This window comes from Plectropomus leopardus, chromosome 22 (assembly GCF_026936395.1).
Source record: "Plectropomus leopardus strain MGB_pleo_1.0 chromosome 22, ASM2693639v1, whole genome shotgun sequence".
NCBI classification, from domain to species: domain Eukaryota; kingdom Metazoa; phylum Chordata; class Actinopteri; order Perciformes; family Serranidae; genus Plectropomus; species Plectropomus leopardus.
Window position 1 is genome coordinate 13,471,887 of NC_142197.1, and position 18,758 is coordinate 13,490,644.

At 39.1% G+C, this 18,758-nt stretch overlaps 1 protein-coding gene across 1 annotated transcript; it reads left to right on the top strand.

Annotated features, from left to right (window-relative positions):
• Positions 1 to 574: 574 nt before the first annotated feature.
• Positions 575 to 3,690, top strand: atp23 (ATP23 metallopeptidase and ATP synthase assembly factor homolog). The gene is made up of 6 exons (XM_042511464.2): positions 575 to 830; positions 1,053 to 1,098; positions 1,940 to 2,021; positions 2,108 to 2,245; positions 2,813 to 2,896; positions 2,989 to 3,690. Exons 1-6 carry the CDS (start codon positions 683 to 685, stop codon positions 3,190 to 3,192), a joined length of 702 nt encoding a protein of 233 aa, XP_042367398.1. The 5' UTR covers positions 575 to 682; the 3' UTR covers positions 3,193 to 3,690.
• The last annotated feature ends 15,068 nt before the right edge of the window (positions 3,691 to 18,758 follow it).

Genomic DNA, 18,758 nt, shown 5'->3' on the forward strand with positions numbered 1-18,758 from the left:
TTCATTTACTGATACTTGCCATTTTTTTGTCCTCCATTTGTCAAATCAAGTTCTATTTATTTATTCCTGTATTTATTTATGTCAATATTTATTGAATTGTATGTATTGGTTCTTATGTCATTTTTCATCTTCCATTGGCCAAATTTATATATTTCTTTCTGTACATGTTTAATGTATTATTGATTGTCATTTTCTTTCTTTATTTATTAATACTTTTGTAATTTTTTTTTTTATCCCACACTAAACAAATTAAATAAACAAAATATCCACATAAAGATTTCCCCTGGGCCCATTTTCTTTGTAATGTTAAAAGCTAAACACTGTTCCTCCAGGTTTTGTGACATGCTTTTAGTTTTGGTCTACGCATTGGAGTGAACGACTTTCCTACATGTTCTCAATAGACGATCTCCTGATTATAGCAGTCTAACAAAGCTGCATTGAAAATAATATATATTTCTTACATTAAATTAACGTGAGTTACATTTCTTGACTTTTTTTGGTATATAAGAACGATATAAACAATATACAAATTTGCGAATAAATATTCATTTCATTACCTTTGACCTTTTGCGACCACGTGATCTACAAAACAGCGATGACCTCTCTTGCTGGCTAGCTAGCAGTTAGCTAAACCAGAGGAACCGATGCTCACATTTCCAAACCGCTGACAACATTACACACGATGGATCAGCCGAAACAAGAGGAGGATTATGGATACGGCTTATTCCCGAAGAGAAAAGCGGATAAACACGAGGGGAGCATGGTCGGACAGAGTCTGTTCACTTTCAACCACAAGTGTCGGGTCATGTTGCAGTTCGCGATGGATACTAGTGAGTGTTGCAGCTAATAAATAACCCCTGCAGAGAGGATGTCATGACAGCAATGATCAGAGGATATGTTTTATTGATTTAAAGCTCTCAATCAGATGTCTATGATAGTTTAAATACCAGTGCAATGGTAACGTTTTGACCTGTCAGATTAGCAGCATGTAGCTTTAGCTAATGTAGTTAGCAGTGGTTTGTGTCAGTGTGTCATGTCTCTGTGCTCCTCAGGTCCATATGCCAAACTCCTCCTCAGTGCCATGAAAAAATCAGGATGGTACGTGTCTTTTAATATAAAACATGAGTGTGTCTAGAGTTGTTGGCCTTCTTCTTTAACCTTAGCCTTTTGAAATCTGAGAAAATTTCTAGTTTTCTTCCAAGCTAAGCAGCTAAGTAAAAATGACCCAGAAATTAGTTAAAAAATTACTAAAAAAAAAAAGCCCACCGAAAATGTTATAATAAAATAAGACACAAATAAAACACAAATAATAACAATAATAATAATTATATATCTATCTATCTATATATCTATATCTATATATATATATAAACGTTTAAATATAGAATTGTAATAAATTTAGTTTTCCTGATATTTTCCCCTTGTTATTTGCTAATTTACTAATGATTTTCACTTTTTATGTTCTTGTTATTATTATTATTATTTTTATTTTTGGCTAATTTTCTGGTCATTTTCTTGGCACTTTTTTTTTTTAACAATCTTTTTCCAATTCCGGGTCATTTAATCCTAAATTGCAGCAAAAGAAAACTGATGTTGATCCAGGGTTCAAAAGGTTAATATTTTTTCAACAAATCCTAGGACTGTTTTTTGTTTACACAGACATTATTAACAGATTCAGTCTTGCAAATACTGCTATTACTATTTAGTAATAATAAGCTGTAGAAGTGTTGGTATACCCAAATAATCAGTTTATGAAAGAAACAGAAATTATGACCTTAAAGGTCCCATATTGTGCTCACTTTCACCTTCCACTGACAGTTTTTGACACTTTTGCAACAATTTAACATTTGAATTTGAGCTGTTTATAGATGTGAAAAAGCTTTTAACTGTTGTTACACCAAAGAAAACAAACCAAAACAACGGTCTCCTCTCTTTGCAGCCAAGTGTTCAAAGACCGACATTTCTCCTGTGAGGATTGTGACGGGTCGGTCAGCGGAGGCTTTGACGCAGCTTCTTCTCAGGTAAGAGCGAGATCTTGGCTACAGTGAAGATAAAGTGGAACAGAATTTGACTCCTAAACGTTGATGACATTTACGTTTGCTTCCAGATCGTTTTGTGTCAGAACAACATCCGCCAGCAGTCCCATATGAACCGAGTGGTCACGCATGAGCTCATTCACGCCTTCGATCACTGTCGGGCCCACGTGGACTGGTTCAGCAACTTCAGACATCTGGCTTGTTCTGAGGTGAGCCCCGGCGTGTTCCACAGCCTCAGCCTCGCTCCCTGTCGCTGTGAGGTAAAGCCGGCAGCAGCTCGGCAGACGAACCTTTGGATGGCGGCTCAAATTCGTCCAGCGCAAACCTTAAGCACCACAGACTGATGGTGGCCAGCTGCAGCGCCGGGTGTGTAACGGCAGCAACAGAAAGTTTGCTGATTGAGCGAGCTGCGGTTTTCGCTGGCTGGATTTGGGATGCTGCGGCAGCTGAGTCAGGGTCCGTCTGTGGAGCTGCTGCACTTTCTCCTCCTGGCGTGGTGATCTGTAGCGGCGGGGAGAGAGCAACTCCTACTGTATGTTGGGAGACCTTCTGCACTTTAAGTGAAAATGCAATCTTTCTTAAATTCTATTTATTTTTTGTTTTGTTTTTATTTTAAAGTTTTATTTATCCTCCAGCTAAGCTATGTTTTGTGTCTTGTAAATGTTGGTCTAAGGGTGCGTATTGTGTGTTTTGCACTGTTTAAATATTGTTTTATGATTTGGTATGTTTTTCTATCTTCAAAACCCAATCAAAATATATTATTATTATGATTTCAGATTCGTGCAGCTAACCTCAGTGAAGACTGCTCCTTTAGCAACGAACTCTCCAGATTCAACTTCGGCCTGAAGGAGCATCATCAGGTACCTGCTCTGAGATAAATCTCACTGTTACAGGCAGGATTCAGCTTTGTGTCGACAATCTAACGCTTACGTCGGGATTTTTCCTCCAACAGGAGTGCGTCAGAGGCCGCGCCCTTCGCTCCATCCTCGCTGTGAGGAAAATCAGCCGAGAGGAGGCGGAGAAAATAGTGGACGAGGTCTTTGACACGTGTTTCAACGACCACGCGCCGTTTGGACGGATCCCGCACAGCAAGAGCGATGCTAAATTTGCCTACAGAGATTATCAGAACAGAGATCGATATTACGCAAACGTTTAGTGTCATTGCATTGAACTCACAAGGGTGCTGCGACTAGCGGTGACAGTAGCTCGGCGGCGTCAGAGCCCTGGTCAGCGTTAAAAGGCCTCAACAGAATGACAGGGTGTCAAAAACAATCAAATCCCTTCAGAAGGGATTTTGGAAGAATAATTTGTCCTTGAAACAGGGAAGCAATGGAAGGAGCTGCAGTACATTTCATATTCTACCTTAATTTTTATACTAATTCTGTATAAAGGGATTGAGAGGAGCAAGTTTGCTGTGTAAGTAAATTATTAGATAAAGTCCCAGTGATTTATTTGTCATGGTTTTATTTGATCAACGGGTGCTTTTAAGGATTTTCTGCATTTATTTGCCATGATAGTCCTTTGTTGACAATGAGGATGTTTTTCTGTTCGTTCCTCTGTTTGTCGCCACATTGACCTCCACTCATTTCTTGTAAATAGAGCTGATTGTGCTTAAATTAAATCGACTTGTATTTGAATTAAAAGTTTGACCTTGGCTCAAAATGTTTGTGACTCGCCGAAGACGCGCAAGTGCGCGCCTCGCTGATTATAACACTTTTAATCCCGAGAGAGGATTCTTCAAAGTAACATGTGAGGCGAGTAATATGAGTAAAGTGAGAAAAGTTCTTCCACAACAACACCGTCAACTTTGTTCACATCTGCGCCGCGACTGTAAAATGTCACCGCTGACATCTTTATTGGACATTAGCATTTAAAGAATCTCGTATCCCTCCGCAGAGATTAATGAGGGAAAAAGTTATAAGGGAATTAGCCTCATAATCCCCCTCCCTTCCTCCTCCTCCACGTCTGCCTATCTCAAAGACAACACCCTCTGCATCATAATCAAAGTCACTCGGTGCGTCTGCTGTCGGGGTGTAATATGCCACTTATCTCAACACTCTGCGCTTAGAAAACACTACAAAAACGCAAGATGAGCGTGGGCTCGCGCAACAAGGCGAGTGGGTGGGATGACAAGGGAAGAAGATTAGGTTAATTTTAGAAGCTTAACAGAGAAAATGATGAAAACAGCTGCGAGGCAGTGGGATTAATGTGATACAAATGAGAAAACAAAAGCTGGGAATGATATTTGGATTTGCGCGCTGTCATACACACGAGTAGGCTAAATAAAGAAATCACTCCAAACAATAGAATTATTTCTGGAATTGTGTACGTATCAAATGCCAGCTAATTAACACATTTGATACAGTTAGACGTGCGGAACGAGGCTGCAAATATGTAAGTTGAGTAATTATTTCATGCTCTTGTAGTGAATTCAGGGCCAGGATTTAAGAAAGACCAAGGTCACGAATCCAAGTCCTCAAAAACAAACCTACAGTTAAGTCTCACAGAAAAATATTCACTCTAAAAGCACTGGATTCAGAGCTGTTAAACAAAAAAAGAATAATAACTCCCCTAAGATTGCTAATTAATAATATAATAATTTACTATTATTTTTGCTTAAAGGGACAGTTCACCGCAAAAATATAAAAATAAATATTTTTCCTCTTACCTGTAGTGCTATTTATTAATCTAGATTGTTTTGGTGTTGGAGATATCAGCTGGAGACATCTGCCTTTTCTGCAGTGTAACAAAGATAGATGGCAAAAATAAAAGTAAATAAAAATAATTTTAAAACCTCAACATCATTTCCCAGAAATCATAATCCAATTACTCAAGATAATCCACAGACTTTGATGTGAGCAGTTTTATGTAGGAACTATTTTCTTTCTACCAAACTACACCTGCCAACCGTATCACTCCACATCTTGAGCTGTCACGAGCACGAGCATCTCGTCCATGAGGAGATGTACGTTTCTGTCTGAATGGTGATACGGTTGGCAGGTGTAGTTTGGTAGAAAGAAAATAGTTCCTACATAAAACTGCTCACAGTGAGGTCTGTGGATTATTTTGAGTAATTCGATTATGATTTCTGGAAAGAGACAACACTGTTGATTTTTTCAGATGTATTTTTTGGTGCTTTGAGTAACACAGTCTAGTTCAATTATATTGGAGAGAAGGCAGACACCAAAATAATGTGGATTGATGGATAGCACTACAGGTAAGAGGGGAAAAATAATAATTTTCAATAACATAATTAACACATTATCAACTTACAAAGGTTATGGTAAACTCTGAGAAATGTGTTTCTGGCCAGAAAATTAGTGTAAATCCATCAGAACTCTAATTTTACATACCGACGATTTACTAGAGCTTCTTTTTTAAATTAAAAAAACATCTACTTGCTTCCTTGGGAAACACATTAAAAAAAACAAAAGTGTCAAGCTGTGAAAAGTGAGATCAAAAGTGCTAAAAACGCCCAAATTACTGTTGATAAAAATGCAATAATTAGTGCAGATTCAAAGTTATTACATCAGATTTTAAAGGGGCTTTATGTGAAATTCAGAGCGTATGCACGCTGTATGCATGCACAGCCAGGCCGTCTTACGACAACAAACCACAGAGAAGCTCGGCGTGTCACTGAGAGGTACCATGACTTCATTCTCAGGATGCCTTTGCTCTGCTATATTTTTATACAGCAAGGAGAAGTTTTCTGCTAAATTAATGCTCTGAATGTCACACACAGAACCTTTAAGTTCAACACATGCTTTTTACTTAAAGGCCAAACTCCCATCAAAAATATTTCAGTATATATTAAAGCAAAGAAATGCAGTTATAGCTAAGCTTTTTTTGCAACATCCACTTGACAACATTACCAATGCAAATCATTTTGTGTTGTGGAGAAGTTAATATTTTCCTCAGTCAGGCCTGCAGTACCATCTCAGTCCTTTGGATGGCAGTTTTGGCCACTAATCATCATCAGAACATCCGAACTTGAGAAGAAAGTGCTGCTCTCCTTTTATTGATACATAGAATTGAATCCATCTCATTGAGTCCTGTTCCAGGTGAACGCTGGGCCTTTTATGAGCCGAGATAGGGCGCAGTAATGAAGTTTGCTGCTGCGAAGAGTGACGACTTTCATTATTCCATCTATTTAAGCAGGCAGCACCCACTGTGATCTAATTAGGATGCTCCGGCAACACTGAAATCCCTTCACTAATCTGCTGTAGGACAACACATTAACCCTGAGAGCACTAATGAACTCGTCTCATTAATTAGAATAATGCCAGAATTAGTTGTAGCGCAGAGAGGCGATGGAGTGCAGGGACACCCACTTGCCTTTGTGAAGTTTTAAGGTGTCTGCTCTTCGTGGGGGTGGAGCTGATAATGAGGGAGTGCTGAATTATTTAGCTGTGACTTTTTAAAGTTTGGAGACATTAGTGTTTTTTGGCCTTATTTCATGAAGAACACCATGTATGTTTCTGCACACTGCACCTTTTTCAGAGCAAAGAGCTTCGGGGGGAAGATGTTTGGTTTCTCAAGGACTTTGTAATGAACATGACGGAGAGAAAGAAGCTGACCTGGGGAAAAGCCGGTCGACGTGGCATCGCTTGGCCAAGATGGTCTTTTTTTCTGTCCCGTCTCCAGCACTCTGGGGAAACAATTGAACAAAGAAAATATATTGAGTCCAGCTGCCTGTTCTTTAGCCCGAGGAGAACAATCATTTTTGGCTGATTGAGGACAAGCTCTGAAGATGGCCGCCATGAACCTTGTTTTGTCCGTTGACATAATATCTGATTATGAGGATAAAAGTCCAAAATGAGGAGATGTTACACTGAAGAAGTATATTGTTAATGTAACATGGGACAGTGACATAAGACTTTTCTTTTCTCATAAAAACAAAGCATAATTTTACACATTTTTGTGCGTAGTTAAACCACTTTATTATGATCTGGTAGTGTAGGTTATTATCAAATTTAAATTTCATTAACGGCCACATCTTGGAGAAAAAGAGTGTCATGTTGCTGAACTTACCATGTGCTCGTCCTGCTTGGACTTCCTGTAAAGACAGACCACGCCCTTTCCGATGATGTCAGACCTATCAAAACCATTGATAAGGGGCAAGAAGTGTTGAAAAAGTCATTCAGGATCAGTTTTGATGATCGGCTGTTGATTTTACACATATGAAATCATTACAATCGTTTCCACTTCACCTAATGTCCCACTTTACCCGAACTCACCCTACTTTTTAAATTAAAATCCAAAGACGATCAGTGAATATCCATTTCTGCCAACAGATGGCATGTATGGCATTTATTACGGTGCATGTGGTGCTTTGGGATGTGATATAATTCATTAGGCAGTTAACAGGGACACTGACAGTGGAAGAAAAAGTTGAAATCATTATAATTCAAAGCACAAATCCTCTGGAGGCAAACCTTCCAACCTGACAATTAACTTCCCCAGCAGGGAAGCGCTGTCTGAGACGCCTTGGGGGGGGTGGGCAAGTAAATCAATTAATTATGTGTGAAAGTTGAGGATTAATTAAGAAGGTTTTTAAGTTTGGCAGAGATCATCTTAGTCATACTATAATTTTGTGCAATTTAAACAACTTTTTGGTACAGCTATACTCTCAATGCAAGGCCGTCCAAACCTGAATAAATGGTTGGCTGACTGAGAGATTTTAAAAGTAAGATAAATAGTTCTTAGGAAAATTGCCTGTTTTGTGGATGGTTTTGGGTAGCAGGGACACTGTCTCTCAGTCAATATGCTAATATTATGTGAGATGAACATTTGTTCGTTTCCATTGTGCTGGGGTGGAAAAAAAGTTTCCCAAATTACAAAATGAAGTCCAAAGAAGTTTTTACAAGTTCAAAGTCTGAATGGCTTGAGACATATTGTAGATTTAAACCCCAAAGAATGATTCAGAGTTATCAGCGCAGTAGAAAAGTGCTGGCACTTTTCAGATTTAACCTAAATGAAATTATTAATTGAGGAGCAGTCATTATAATGATATAGTAATAAAAATATTCAAATCTGCCCTGACAGTCTGTATAACTTTAATTTTGTCTGGGCTACTTTGATAGCTTCTTTTTAATGAGTACGTTACAGAAGCTAAATGCATTCACTTGAGCAAAAAAATCTGCTCTGTTTGTCCAAAATTATTATTATTATTAATTCTACAACGTAGTACTATTTCAAAAATAAAAACAGAATAAAGAATGATGATCACCACCTTCACAAACGGGTGGATTCAAAAGGCCGTGGCAGAGATAACCTCCTTTGCATTTCCTGATTATAATGACAAGCTAATTGTAACATTTTGCCAGTATAGAGAGGAAATCTAAATCCACTGTGCACAGGTTTGTGTTTTACGATTCTTCACACACACAAAAGGTTATGTAGCAATTAGTGGCCGTCATGTTTCCAGTCTTTTAAAGTCAAACAGAAAAGGAAGGAGGTGGTGAGTTGTTTGGCTTTTTCCCACGATGTCTCAATAACAGCAGTAAGTAGAGGGATTTGTGGCACACTGAATGAGGTTTATTAGCAATGAAAGGACTGGAGATTATATCAGGAAATCCCCCTGAAAAACACACACACACACACACACACACACACACACACACACACACACACACACACACACACACACACACACACACACAGAGTAGATCATGTTGATACTGCTAAACATCCTATATAAGAGTTCAGTACTGGCTTAGCTGGACAGTCAAACAGCAGAAACATAAAATCTCTGAAACTATTATTTCTGAAAACTTTACCACGATTTTTTCTCATTTTCCAGCACAGATGAGAGGAGTTCAGGTAAATTAGCACCGGCAGACGGTCACCATTCACTGTAGAAATGCAGATGACTTCTACAACAGTAATTAACGCATGCTGGCATTTGAATCTTCATTTTGCTAATGATATGCATGATATTAATTAGGCCTAAGTGATTAACATAACAACCGCTGGACAATGTCCCGGGGTAAGAACAGGGTTGTTTTTCTTTTTATTAACTCTCCCTAAGGGCACAGGCTCATTAATAAACCCTAACAGCCAGCTCTGCTAACCTTGGCAAGTGCTGTGAGTCATGTCATTTAGTAAAACTCTGTAGACTGAATTAAAAGCTGAGGATATGCCAAGAAAGTAAGGACAGAACAGAAAAAAGACAAGAGAATAAGAACAAACACAAGAGAAACAAATAAAATGAAACCAAAAAGAGGGGAAAAAGATGACAGCAAACATTATTAAATTATGAAACACATCAGAATAAAAGACCAACCTGAACAGAATTAAACAGGAGATAAAGGAGAACAGAACAATAGGTTTTGGTTATTAATAATCCACTATCAAACTCTGTTTCGGAAGGAAATTGTGGCTGATGAACCTTGAGACACTGGTTTCTCTCAGTCAAGTAAAAAACTACCACTAGTAATTAGCAGTGAGCACTGACCACACCGTACAGGATAAAAATGTTGTCTTACTGGTATCCTAATAGACAAAAGATTTGTATTATTGCTGGAGTTGACAGGAGTCTAAAGAGTTCGGGGTTGATTTTCTGCACAGACGACACCTTTCCCATTAATCGCAGTAATTTTTCCCAGGTTACTACAAAAATATCAATCAGCGCAGCTTTAAGAAAAAGGTTTCAGCGTTAATAAGCATTGATCTGATCCAAATAGCCTTTGCCATAAGAATCACAAAGTCACACACCGAATTTAATTCAGGAGGTCCAATCGAGATGTTTTGTCTACAAGTCATTTGGGATGCTGGGAAAAAAATGACGAATGCATAAAAAGAATGAACGTGTTACTGACAGTCTAAGAGGTCAGAGAAGTGGTCAATTGGGCTCAAGTCCTACAGACTAAGACCAATATCTTTCCTGCCTTTGAATTCTTTGTCATTCAAAACTCCAAGGACATCGAAGGATCACCTCGATTTCCTGTCCGCCCCATTTGTGCGATGTGGCCGGCCTTCCCCGGGCCGAGCAGGCGGCCGGTGGGACTTCCAATTCATTGAAGGGAGGAGCGCAAGATTGCCTGAAGGGTCAACTCCCCTCTCTGGTGAGCCAATTTAGTTTGACCTCTCATCCCGTCTCCGGTGTTGCGAGTCCAGATAACTGTCCTCCAATCTGGCGGCTTTGTTACGGTTGAGCTCCTGTAGCCGCGAAGCAGCTGAACCTGAACACCCACAACCGGAGGGATTACCGTGTGTTCACTGAGGACCTGTGTGAGCGAAGGATTGATGCCTTTTTTGCTGACATTCACCTGTCTCTAACACAGTGGATAAGAATTGGGACAGCAAAAAGAGAGTAGAAATAGCCCTTTAAGTGGATGGTCAAGGGTTTGATCCCTTAAACTGCCAGGGTGTCTGAGCAACGTGAAGATTTGACTACAGCTACAAATATATTTGATTTTATATTGTCAAAAATCCACCTGGGAACAGTTATACACTAGAAGACTTTACGCCAAATAGTCAAGATCACACGAGCACGAAACAATTGGAGTAAAACTCTCATGATGTTTTTCCGACTTAGTCTGCAAAAATGAAATCACTTGAGAAGTTGTTTTGTGCAAGGCCGGCATTGGTTGAGTATATTTTTGGTTCTTTGAGTTTCAAACTGTTCAGATACAAACAGACGAGGTTATAAATGAAGGTCAGATTAGAAATTCTGATCAAGCCATATTTGATTTCTGGTACCAATCAAGTGTTTGGGTCCTGAGATGAGCGCGAACATAAACAAACTTATGTCAAAGTGTCGCCATTGATCATCAGAGAGAAACTTTAAATCTAAATGAGAACACGTCTTGATCCCTTGCAGCATTCTGTCTAATTATCTTTCCCCAAGTTAACCTGCGCCGGCTGTACCTCAGCATGGGGTTCATTATTCAGGAGGATGAGGACGACTCTGACCCTGTATCTTCACCGCACATCACACTCATTAGTCACCGGTGGGCGAGGCAGGATCTGCCCGCCATCCAGCTTTTAATGTCACACCCGACACTATTGATCAGCCACTGGCTCGGGCCCTTTTTGCTGCCTGAGCCAGGAGGCAATTAAAGAATAAACTTAAAGAAAACAAACATAGAATATAACCTGAGGACAGTCTAGTTATCTCACATTGTCAAGCAGAAGAAACACATTGATCTTTACGTGATCTTTGGTGACTTCAATAAAGAGAGAAACCAAAGTGAAGTGAGTTATTTGCATATAAAAAAGCAGATGGTTTGCAGTGGTGGCCCAGCCAGGCTCCTTTCAAATCTTCAAATTCACCAATGCAAATGTCGCCTGGGACCAGACCTTTGAATCTGCCGACTCCACCAAGATCGAGTTGACTAATTCTTCTGGAATTGTGATTGAAAATGACCAATGAGCGCCATGGGGGGACTGGATTCTGGCGGGACTAACATCATTGTCAAGTGCTGTCAAGCAGCGTGTAGGAACCAATGAAAAGTAATGGCCACAATGGCGAGCCGAATAAAAAAGATAGATGCTACTATAATGTCAACATGGTAATTTGTTTAATTTTTTCCTCAGCACTCAAAAAACAGTCCCTGGTGAAACACGTATGTTGGCATGGCTAAGCTTCATTATGGGCAGCAAATTAGCCCTTTGAAACCAGAGCAAATTTCTTTCAAAAACATAGAAGGAAGGCAATGAGCAATGAAAGAAGAGATGATCAAGGACATTTGCCAGAATAAATAAATAAATTGAAAATAAGTTTAAAAAATAATTTAAAAAATAATTTAAAAATAATTCTCTGAAAAAAGGTGCTTAATTTAAAAAAAATAAATAAATATATATGAGTTTGTAACATAAGCTGATTTTGAAATTACGACTAATATAAATGTAGTTTTCCCCTTGCTTTTTCCTTTTTCCCTACACATTTTTCCCTAGCCTTTACAAAAAAAAATCTAAATCTACTCAGTTCTCTTAGTTTGTGAAACAGTTATTACCAAGTTGCTCATTGCCTGGATTCAAAGGTTTAAATATTTGTGAAAGGCATCTGAAAGCAGCACAAGAAAAGTGATGTCACTCCAGGTTTCAAAGGGTTCAGAGTTTGATGCTGAATGTTTTTTGGAGGACCCCAATTCTTGTGTAAGCCCCAAAGTTAAAACAAAACATACACCCTTGGAAACCACATGCAAATTTAATGTTCATTCTGTGACTAGAATTTATGAGATAGAAATGTTGGTCTTTCATTAATAAGCCGCTCATGTCTTCCCTCACTGCAACAAGACAAAAATAATCTGTAAAGCCTGCGACCTATAAAAATGCACGTCTGCATGTTAGAGTAGTATCTGTCACAGCTTATTCTGCATATGGTGGATTAAATGCCCTGCTCGGGGCTGCACATATCCAAACTGGATGTGCATATAGAACCACTAGAGGTCACTCTGATGCTGCTTCCTGTTTCACACTGTCTCACCCTCTGGGTAACACTTTGCTTCACACTGGCCTTAATCCAATTTATTAACCTGTAAATTAACCTCAAGAGCTGACAACAGTATCATAATGTAAATAAACATGAAATCCCGTATTTACATACCTGTGTTCCTGTAATAAACACACAGCATAAAGGAACTGTGGCAATACAGTAGAATGAATGATGTCTTAACCCTTTGAAAGCTGAACAAACTGGCATGATTTCTTTTAAAAAAGGCAAGGAGAAATCGTTAAAAAAAGTGCAAGAAAATTAACTGAAAATTAGAAAAATGTAACAAATAGGTAAATAAATAAACAAACAAATAACTTAATGAGCTGAACTTAAAAATGATAGTAATTCTATAAAATCCTTTTAAATATATAATTATGATCATTATAAATGTAGTTTTCTGGACATTCTTGACTAATTTAAAAAAAAAAATCCAAATCTATTCATTTCTTGCAATTTGTGGAACATATCTTGCCAAAAATTCTTCTCACCTTCTCCCCGTGTTTTCAAAAAGAAGCAAATAAATTTGGACAGGGTTTGTAGGTTTACATACTCGTGATGGCGTCTGAGCGCAGCCCAGAAACAGTGACGTCGATCCAGGTTTCAAAGAGTTAACAAACTGCACACATTTAGGACCGAACCTGAAGGTATAAAAAGACAAAACATTTCTCACTATAAAGTCATTATTTTAATGTGAATTTAAGAGACTCATCTCACAGTTCATTAGTTAAGAAAACACTCTGATTGGGTTTGCCCCCACAGGCCGCAGCGACCGTCTTCGAGTTGGCAGTAAATCTTCGTCTGCATGATTCAAGACTTTGCTGCTAATAAACTTTTGCATGGACGGTACCGCCGAGTGCGAGGCACATCTCAGTTTTATCTGCAGCCCTGCCTTCCAGTCCCCCTGATCCTGTCACTCCCCCCCTCCCCCCTTAGGAAGAAAAAAAAAAACACACATCTCCAGAAACCACTTCTGATGGAAAACGCAGCTGTTTGCAAGTTTGCTCGCTGAGAGAGCATGGAAACGGCTTGTAAGGCATGCTCCGACAGTACTGTAGGCCTCCTGGCACACTCACACAAAGGGCACAGAGCTGTGGTTTCACATGGTTCAACATGCTGCATGAGTCACTGACCAGAAACATGTCCCATACAGCACGGTGAGGCTCGGTGACTTAAACTGTGGTGGTAAGGGCCAAAGACAATAAGCCAGGGGGCTGAATTATAACATATGTGAGTGATGGCTTGCAAAAAAAGTATATCAAATACATGTGAATACCAGGAAAGACTTTTAAAAATGTCATAAGGGATGAAAACAAGAAGCTGATCCTGGCTGTTAACACATCCAGAAATGGTACTATATATATGATGCCCACCGTATCAAAAATTATTATTTTTTTTTTCATCAATACAAAAGAAATACATTTTTCAGACAAACAACCCAATCGCCAAGAAAAATGTTGGCACTGTGCATTTCTGCAAACCATGAATATATTAAATGTGCATGGTATTATGGAAAGGACACATTGATGCTTTCTGCTTTTAACCCTTTAAAACCCGGGAGAATGATAAGCAAATTCCCAAAAAAAGTTCCCTAAATAATCCCCTAAAAATAGCAAGTAAGAAAATAACTATATATTTGATCCACAAGTTCCAATAAAAAATTAAAGCTGCAATATTTTAACAATGGATGAAAACAGAGGGAATGATGTAGAAGGGCTCACTTGAAGCGACAAACCAACAGAGAAGAGACGTCCAACTTTTAAGTTCTTCTCAGGTCTTCGGAGAGTTTTAGTGCCTTTTAGCTCATTGTGTTTGTTTTTGGACAGCTCGGCCAGTTGTTTTCAGCAAACATGGTCTAAAAACCCACTGCACATGACTCTCCCGGCACCAAAACAGCACACGAAGTTAGTGAATAGCTATTGAAGATAAAACATTTAGCCGTTTAATCCTGCAGTCATGTGGTGTTGGAATAATTAGAAAATGAGTTTCTGACTGGGAACATTGATGTAAACACTCCCTCAAGTCCGACAAAGACACGTAAAATTTGCAAAAATGTTGTACTGCAGTTGCCAAGTTAATGTCATACGTGCAGAAACATTGCAGACGTGTAAGTGTAGTAAGTGTTCAGTTTTTTTTGCTCATGTATAATTTGTTTTACAGTATTAGGTTGTAACCGTTAATTGCTGTCCACAAACAGCGACCTAGATTAATTAGAAAAGTTATTTATTAGCATTATTCAGGTAAAGCTATATTTTTGTAGAGGATTTACTGTTGCAGCAACAAGTCTGGGACAAAATCATTTTGTAATGTAGAGCTTCAGACTGTTACTGTGTTGTTTAAATGCTTTGAGCAGCTTAACAGCCATAAATTTACCCCAGGAGTTGGTAAATACCAAAACAAAGCTAAAAGTAAATTGAATATTGGATTTACATTGATGGAAACATGACGTTCACAGGTGATTTCTGGGAAGTGCAGTGCAGAAACACCACAATTTACAGATTAACTGTGGTTGAAAAGCATTTCATCGTGGTCAGGTCTAAGAATCCAGATTGTCTCCCCTGAAGCTAAATGACATTTTAATGATTTTATTTGTGGTGTTGAATAAAGACTTGTTTTCATGTGATGTCAGTGCCCATTTATTGACTCAGTGCAAGAATTAAAACAATGTATTCGTGTGAGTGTGTTTTGTAATTTCTAAAAAACATTGAGAGCTGGTGGCTGTCGTGCTTTTTCTCTGAAAATTATAGTTTTTAATATCCTACTTTTCCTCTTTCAGGCAGTTAGCTCTCAGCTATTTTGTGGGTGTCAAAACGATCACTGCAGCCACGGCGAGGTGATTAAAATCAGGTGTTTCTGTATGATTGATGCAGTGTGCGCCACATATGTGCTGCTTTCACGCTGGTAATTACAACACTTTCAAAAGATGTGGAATTCGCCGTTTGATGTATGTTCGCCTGCGAGGACTTTAAAGAACTCGACGAAGGACCATCTGGGGCTGAAAAGAAAGTTGCTGGTGGGAAAAAAAACTCTAACATTAATCTCTGAAAATGGAATGCAGCAGGCAGCAGGTTTTTGTGGATACACTGGATAACACTGCATTATGTGTCCACTGTATGTAGTCCTACAGAAACATAATGCATTCACTTCAGAGAAAGAAATTCTGCTGTTTTATCAAATTAACTGGATAATAATCTTGTTGTTAAAGAGACGCTTATGTATTTTTAAACCTGGACCCTGTTTTCCCATGTTTTTGTGTCTATGTGACTTATGGAGACAACAATTGTTGAAACTGGTCTAGTATTGAGGGAGAGTGCTGCAGCTGCATTGGCATTACAGGCTGCAAATTAATCCTAACAGGAAATTTTGTACTGTGACTTCCACTAAAAGCTTGTTTTTACCACTGACAGGCTCAGTTTGTTGTTGAAAGTGTCTGACAGCAATACGGAAAAAAAACCCGACAGAGAAAATGAAACTTTTCTTAACCTTCTGCTGTCTGTTTGGTATTGTGACCAAGTCCTGCTCTGGGGAAGTCGAGGTCTGAAATCTCGTGAGATGTGACTTGTTGCACAGAAAATCAACAGTGGAAACGTTCAAAACAGTTGGGGATAATAATCTCATTAATTCAGAAAAAAAACAGCATCCTGTGTCCTGTGTAGCTGTGTTAAGACTGTGACATTTTTGGCCATATAGCAGATAATGTCCCAGCAATCTAAAATATAAGAAGTTAACCCTTAGAAACCTGGAGTGACGTCACTTTCCTTGTGATGCTTTCAGACGTCTTTCACAAGTTTTTAAATCTTTGAACCCTGAGCAATTTGGTGCAATTTCTTAAAAAGGAGGGGAAAAGGCAATGAGCAATGAGAAATGTTTCATAAAACACAAGAAATAAGTACATTTAGAAAATGATTTTTTTGCATATTTTAAATTGTAACAGAATTATCATACACTTTTTTTTCTATGTTTGCTTGCTCATCTGTTTTTTTTTCCTTTCTTTAATATTTTTTAGGTAATCTTCTTCTACTTTTTACTAATTCCTTGCTAATTTTTGGGTGATTTCTTCTTTCATTCCTCGTTGCCTTCTTCTCATGTTTTTGAAAGAAATCAAGCCAGTTTGCTCAGGTTTCAAGGGGTCAATGTTGGTGTCAGGACATGTGAATCGAAAGGGGACTGCTTCTTTATAAACCCTCCACTTTGCAGAGGAATAAAGAAGAACAAAATGCAACCAGAAGACATGAAGACGTGACAAACTTATTTTTTACTTACAGCAGTCTTCTTCTACTGATGTGTGTAATGCAGCTGTCATCATTTTCTCCTCCTACTCCTGAAAATGCTGAGAGCAAGTCCAGACATGTTCACTGGGGGGTAGTTGAAAGGCATTCTGGGATATGTAGGAACACTCTGACCTAAGTGGAGAGAGGACAATAAAATGAAGACACTTTATTAGAACCATGACGGATATTTTTTATAAAACATTTTGAAAAACCTAAATCTTTCCATTATTTTACTAATTAGGTTAGTTTAATGAGATATCATTTGCACACAGTTTAAAAACAGTCCTGTTCTCTTTCAAATCCTCTCACGTCACTGAACTAATTTGCTCCAATTTTGTGAGTCCTTGTCATGAAACCGCGTAGGAATCCCAAACTTAAAGCAACATCTGGCTGGTTTTAAGAGTCATGGACAGTTTGCCACAGGTGGTGGTGGGCGGGGGTTCATATGGGTTATATGGGCCGTGGAAGTTTAAAGGGTCAGTACATGCAGAAACAACACAACTGTGGCTCATGTGGAGGGCTGGAGAAAGTGGCAGAAGTCTGCATTCTTTCCATATTCCCTCAAATAACAGATCTGTAATGATCGTAAAGATTTATGAAAAAAAAAATCTACAGGAACATGTAAACTTGGTTGCAGATGTTGTAAATTTCTCCCTGATTTCGGATCATATTCCCGCTGTAACATGTCCAGTACTGTTTACAGGCTCGCTATTGGTGATGGTAGAAAGTGCCGCTATTTTCTGTAACTGTTATTTTCCAGCTGCAATGAATGATTTTTATTTAGGCCACTGGATGCCGAGATGGCACCTATTTATTCCAATAGAGTTGTTCTCTCGCGGACACGCCCAAAACATTTTTAGCTTTCGGGTTTACTTCCGTGGCATGTGGCCCACTGAATACGCGCTGGGATATTTCTCCTGCTGGCGCTGCCTGTTTGTTCTCGCTCATCTCATTTTTACTATGATGATGTCGCAGATTTTTCTATTCACTTTTCTCAGCTCCAGGACAGTTTTACAAACAGGAAATTACTGCACCAAACAAAGGACTTCAAGTATCTCTGCGTCTTGTTTACGAGTGAGCGTAAAATGAAGCATAGACAAGCAGTTTGGTGCGGCATCTGCAGTGATGCAGCCGGATTGTCCAACGCGTTCCCGTCATCACATATCGTCGCTTTGTTGGTGGACTTCTGCATCTACATATTACGCTCTGGGTATATCCTTCTGTGTCTGCTGTTGATGTTCTGTAATGCCGCTATCATCGCCGGGATGTCAACAAAAGCATGTTAAGGATTACGCAACAAAGGCAAGGATGGTTTGGTTTAGACAAAAAGAAACATCACATTCAGACAGGAAGTGCACACTGACCTTCCAGACACAACAGGTTCTGTCCAGCTACGCTCAACTGACGCCACCTCTCCACGTATCATGCTGGCGTGGAAGGTGCCATCCAGTCCTCTGGTAGTGTATAATAACACCGCAACCAGTTCTGTCCGGCTGCGCTCTCTGCTGGTGCCGTCCAAGGGCATGTCATGCGAAAGGTGGCTTTTGGCATTGGGATCGTATGCCAAAAGCACCTTTCAAAGCAGCGGTTTTTGACGACTTTGGAACGAGAACGGGCTGCGTATTCATTTGGCTGCATACCGCTGAAGGAAACCCTAGAAGCCAAAAAACTTTTTGGGCGTATTCAGAATGAACAGGCATCATCTTTGGTCCAACAGCTAGTTATTATTCAAATCTACAACAGAGACACATAAGACCCAGACATGCTGACCAATCAGAGCAGACTGGGTTTTCTGCAGAAAGGGTGCCTGAAGAGATGAGCACAAAACCAGAGCGTCTCAGACAGAGGGTGAATACAGGTCTACCTGCACAGACATTATCAGAAAATGTTTTTTTTTTTTACCATTATAGCATGTAAGCATGTTCGTACAAAAGCCCAAAATACATGTATGAACCTAAATATGAGCCCAGCAGTTCCTCTTTAAGGTCTCTACAACCAGTTTCAATGGAGCTG